The sequence below is a fragment of the Lactuca virosa genome, chromosome 6, assembly GCF_052849685.1.
Source record: "Lactuca virosa cultivar CGN04683 chromosome 6, Lactuca_virosa_CGN04683_v6, whole genome shotgun sequence".
In the NCBI taxonomy this organism is placed as follows: Eukaryota; Viridiplantae; Streptophyta; class Magnoliopsida; order Asterales; family Asteraceae; genus Lactuca; species Lactuca virosa.
The window spans coordinates 59,487,716-59,493,715 of NC_136431.1; the positions used below are offsets into that span (position 1 = coordinate 59,487,716).

A 6,000-nucleotide genomic window follows, 5' to 3' on the forward strand; every position below is an offset into this window, starting at 1 on the left:
CTGAACCGAGGAAGAAGAAGCAGTAGGTGGGGGTTTGACTTTTTTGAGAGAGATATATATATAGAGAGAGAGGTGGGACCCTTTATATATGCTAAATAAGACAAAACTTCATAAATGGTCCCTGTAGTGGTAAAATGATGAAAATACCCTTTAGTTAACGGATAAAATTTAACGGAGTGAGGCTTAAGGACCAAACATCAAAAGTTTTGATAGCACATGGACCATCTATGATGTTTTTAAACCACAGGGACTAAACTTCAGATTTAGGGAAAACACAGGGACCATTTATGATGTTTTTTCTTAAAAAAATAATTTAAATAAAGAAAAAAGAAACTAATGAGCTTTTATTTTTGGAATTTAGAAATTAAAATGTAAGTTTATTAGTGAAATTAATATTCGTTTATTACTACATTTATTGCAATTCTTACATTAAAATATTATGTGGAATTTAATACAATAGAAAAACTCATAAAATAACATGTGGAAAAAATTAATTCAAAATAACTACAAAATGACATTTGGCAAATTTAATGAAAATGTAACAAGTGACAAAAAAAAAACTTAATTTATTAGAAAGGATTTTGTGTTTTGATCATATTTGAAACCAAAGATTACTTCAAATTGGATTGACAAAATTGCAAAAATGGTCCCTGTGGTATGCAAAATTTTGGGGTTTTAGTCCAAACCACGACTCTTTTGGATTGGTGGTCCTTTTGAGCTAGTTTCTTTGTGTTTTTGGTCCCTCAGCAAACTGAAAAGACTATTCTGCCCTTCTGATATATTTTTTTATGCTTTTTCTATTTAATTTAAATGAAAAATAAAATAATTACCTAATTTGGGGCCCACCCCCCCCCCCTCTCTCTCTCTCTCTCTCTTTCTCTCTCTTCTCTCTCTCTCTCTCTCCCCTTCCGTTTATTTTAGTACACCTCAATCTCCATTAAACTCCACCCAATCTAAAAACCCAGTTGCTCCTTGGAATTATTTGCACATTTGCCATCACAGCCATAGAGAAAACTCAAACTCAGATCAATATGAAGACATCAACAAATCGTTCGAAAAGAGAAAAAGGATCAAAATTTATCCCTCTTGAGCTGAATCCCCTGAAATTGCCACCACCCATGTTTTGTGAGTCGAGCAAATCCTTTAACAATGGTAAATAACTCCTCACAGTTTCTTCAACCAGGTTAGGGATTGAAATTTGAAGAATTTGAAATCCCTTCTACCACATCTAGAGCAGAGGGCTGTTGTTGAATGATTTTTTTCCTCGATTTTGACTCCACTAGACCCTAATAATTTTCTTGATCGGGGTATTTTCTTCTTTGAACTGTTGGGATGTGGATGTGCAACACCCTTACCGTTTTGCTCGTTCAAGTTAAAGTACAATTTATGTTAGGATCTGGGTTTTAGGATACATCTACAATTGTAGGAGTGGATACGAGAGCAGCTTTGTAGCTCGATATCTTACATGATATCTCGAAAGTGATCTGATCATGGGCGCTCTTGAAGACATATTCTTTGCTGGCATATAACAGATCTTCATCAGGAGGAACAGTGAATGACTTTTACTGGGTTTGATTACAGTGGCGGTCCGACAATGGTGAGAAAGGGATGTTACAGACAGATCTGATTGGGTTCATCCGTTGGCATGTTACAAACAGATCTAAGCAGACGTGTGAGAGAGAATGATGGAAAAGTTGCAACGGGGTCGGTGACAATCCGACTATGGTGATCGGCTACAGTGGAAACTCCGATTGTGGTATGAAAATGGTGAGAGAGGGATGTACAGTAGCTGCTACCAAAGATGGTTAATTATGTGCCAAAGGAATTTGTGAAGTAGTCTCGTCTTCTACCTCTCTCCGGTGGAAACTCCGGTGGCATTCACAGTCAAGAAAGATTTGGGTCCGACTCCGAGTTTGAATTCCTGTGTGTGTTTTCTAAGTAGAACTGTGTGGGTTTTTTAGGGGGGAGAGAGAGAGAGAGAGAGAGAGAGAGAGAGAGAGAGAGAGAGAGAGAGAGAGAGAGAGAGAGAGATGGGGTGGATATGTGGGTCCAGATTATATTTGATATTAATAATAATAATAATAATTTTAATTTTAAAAATTGAAAGAAAAATAAAAATTAAATTCATTAAGGGTATAATAGTCTTTTTAGTTTGGACAGGGATCAAAACTGCATGTAAACTAGCTCAAAAGGACCACCAACCCAAAAAAGTCGAGGTTTGGACTAAAACCCAGAAAATATGCATACCAAAGGGACCATTTTTGCAATTTTGTCAATTGGATTTCTATTTTTTCTATTTATTAATGTTTTAATTAATTACTTAGAAATAAAAGCGAACCTATCCTACAATGATCAATCTCTTTTCTCTACTCGTACAAAACTCACTTTTTGTGGATTTTCCCATCGGGTGTCGTCTCCCTCCTACCACGGTACCGCCTGCCATTTTTCTTCAGTTTTGGTTTTCTTCTTTTGGATTTGAGTTTTGGTTCATTAGCTTTAAATTTTTTTTACTGGGTTTACATGATTTTGGTTTGGATTTGCATGTTTGGTTTTATATCTTCATGATTTTGATGTTGTAGGTTTCAATTTGTACAACTGAATCTTTAGGTTTACTTTTAAACTTATAACAAAAATATATAAATATCTTTTTACCTTATGTTTCGGTCTATTTTACTACTCTCTACATTAAGATAAGTATCAAAATCAAATGCCGGAATTAATCAGAGAGAGAATTATTAGATTTCATAAGTCATTGTTTTATAACAGTACCAAAACTTATAAGAACTACACACTAGAATGATATTGAATTTCTCTTTTTTAAATTACGCTCAACTATTCATATGTTCCACAACAATACATTTTTATGATATGTAACATCTTATGTCCCATCCCAATTTTCGTAATACAATCCCAAGATCTTAAAAGTTTTAACCAAAATCAAATAAACACAAGCATATTGCTTAAAAAAACTGAGGCATTAATGTTAGGAACCGGACCGGGTACACGCAGCGGAAACACACTATCACACACACAAACTCACGAAAATAAAGTAAGAAGAACACAAGGATTTTACGTGGTTCGGATTCGGTGCAAATCCTACGTCCACGGGCTGCAACTAGAGAATTTTATTAAAACTCACAAGATTACAATTGGCTTGACATTCTACACTTGATGTTCTCTCAAGTTTTTTGCACACAAAATATGCAAAACATACATGCATATATATAGGTATATTTGTGAGCCGCAATATGCACAAGATTGCCGCAAAGATTGACTTTGAAAATTTTGTCATTCACATTAGCCGTCCAACAAATATTAAATAATTGTCCACCGACCATTTGAATATTTAATTCAAACGTTTGCCGACAACAATTGAATAATTCAATTGTTAAATGTAATGTTACATTTATGGCCCTTGAACTCTCAGGAACTTGTCAATTTGTTCAAGACTCATAAATCTTAACAATTAAAACAAGGATAACCAAACACAAGATGCGCATGTACATGAATAAATGTCTAATCAACATGGTTTGTTGCTTATTTATCAAGAAGGTGACACTAATCTTTTATAAGAATCAAACAATTATAATCATGTGAAACCAACTTTATGAGAAAACACTATTGTTCAAGAAAACTACTTAATTAAACGCTCAAATAAAAAACTAATTGACGATTAAGTGGACACCTCACATCGATATGTACCTATACTTTGAGAACGAACTATATGAACAATGAATGACCAAAACAAGAATGATCCTTGATTTCGAAATTCAACTCTAAATCATCACCATCCCCGATAGCTATCATGTTTGTTTTCTTCATCTTTAGCTTCAAGAACAAAGTATTCTATCATCTTCCTCAAACGACTAAACATGTAAAACATCACCATATAAAACAAAAGATTGCATATTTCTTCTCCCACAATAGACACCCACCGGTAGTACTTGTAACCTAAAGAGACCTTCACTACAAAAATAGGAATCCTCCAATAGAACAAATATCCCGTAGCCACAATTAAAAAGCACGTCCAAAACACTGCCAAACTCTTAAAAACCTTATCGTCAGTCATATAAGAAGCATGGTCCAACGACCTAATCGACATGAAAATTGGGAACAAAATACCAAAGATGCGCATCATCATCTCAAGACAGAAAGGGATCCATTCTTCAGAAGAGGTGTCATCCCCTATTATAAGGGAAGGTAAATAAGACAACGAAGTCAAAAATAGAAAAATCCCGAGGCAAAACAACATTACGAATACCTCATAACCATCCAAGCAAGACCATCCGGTAGAGTTCAACGCGATCACAGCGAACAAGAACACAATCCTGAAAAACTGTAATGTGTAAACCATGGTATCCCATCCATGAGGAGTACCTGTAACCTCCACATAGTGTTTTTCCATAGACTTACTAATCAATAGAAGCACACTCACAACAAGCAACCCACTCATTAGTATATCAACCTCGCGAATAGATTTTTTGTTCTTGAAGCACAAGAAGATCCAAAACCCTAGAAAAAAACAAATAAACGAGAGAGAATTTGAAGTAAAACGACGGGAGCTGTGTTAGTGATAGATAGATCTTGGTAGTGTCGTTAACTGTGTTGTAGAGCTCTGTGCGGACGTCCGTGGTAACGTAGGTTTTGCTGTTGCAATTGGCGTAGTAGAGGGATAACATATTGGGATATGGCGTAGGGTACGTAATGTTGAATGAAGAATAAGGACATGAGAGATTTTGGAACGTAAAGAGAGGTGAGATGAGTCTGGAATTCATTGCGCAGAATTTACGGTTAAATAATTGGAGGGCGAGTTCTTTCAAGTCTGATCGGACAAGGAAGAAACCGATACGTGAAGGATCAAAATCATAGGGGGAGATGTGATGACCGACACGTTGGAGATCGCAACCGAGACAAAACCGGTATTTGTGAACTCAAACTCCTCAAATAATATCAAATATTGGTCATTCCATCGGATATTCCGTGATTGGATTTCCGCTGTTGATGGTGAAGTGAAGAGGAGGAGCACGGCGAGGAGAATTATTCCTAAAACCCTCATTGTATTCTAACGGTGGTGACCTAGGTGATGGACGAGGGTTTTAGTATAGGTAATCGATTGGGGTTCATAATCTCCTATATATATTATGGTTTTGTACGTAAGATATGGAATAAGTTTAAAAACCAAAATAATTTTTTTTTATAATTACCCTCGTCTAATAGCAATTATGAAGGGAAAAAAAAGTTTTTTTTTTTGGTTGGTTGATTGCATAATGCTACCGTCAAGAACCAAAAAAATATATATATACTTTTTGTTTTCTATTTATTATAGTAACTAGGTTATAACATCTGTACTACACGGTTGACCAAATAAAACAATATTAAATTTTAAAAAGTGTAAAATATAGTTAGAATTTTGTCCTTAATTGTATAATCGTTAATTTAGATCTGCACTCAAAAGAATAACACTCTAATTTTTGTTTAAATGCAATAAATGGGACAAATTAAAAATATACGATATAATAAACATAAGTATTGTACTTTGATAATCATTGGTATAACCTTAAAGACTTTTGTTTATTTTCCACATAAAGACAAATAAACTAATAGACACAGTCTCGTAGTCAAAGATACCATTTGTTCTGTTAAAAAGAGGGAAATTATGGCTAAGAAAACTACAATTGAAGAGTAAAAGTCATTGAATTCAAAATTAAATGGTTAAAAGTCAAAAAACATATATGACATTTTAATAAGTTAATGAAATATTTTTTACAAAAAAAAGATAATAATAATAATAACAGAAACCAATGTATGTTGTGTTAAAAAAATAAAAGTACATTGTTATTATAGGTTAAAAACGAAAATAGGTTGTTATTGTGGGTAAATAAATAAAAGTATGTTGCTATATTGACCAAATCATTATGTGACAAAGGGAAATTCCATAAAGGAAATTATTGGTTCCTTGAAATACAATAATAACAGAAATAAAGATATGGCAACAAAGAA

General features: G+C 34.1%; 1 protein-coding gene across 1 annotated transcript; it reads right to left on the minus strand.

Annotated features, from left to right (window-relative positions):
- Window positions 1-3,784: 3,784 nt before the first annotated feature.
- On the minus strand, window positions 3,785-4,453 carry LOC145121568 (protein CANDIDATE G-PROTEIN COUPLED RECEPTOR 7-like). The gene has a single exon (XM_079057293.1). The coding sequence runs from the start codon at window positions 4,451-4,453 to the stop codon at window positions 3,785-3,787; it is 669 nt and encodes a 222-aa protein (XP_078913419.1).
- Between the last annotated feature and the right edge of the window lie 1,547 nt (window positions 4,454-6,000).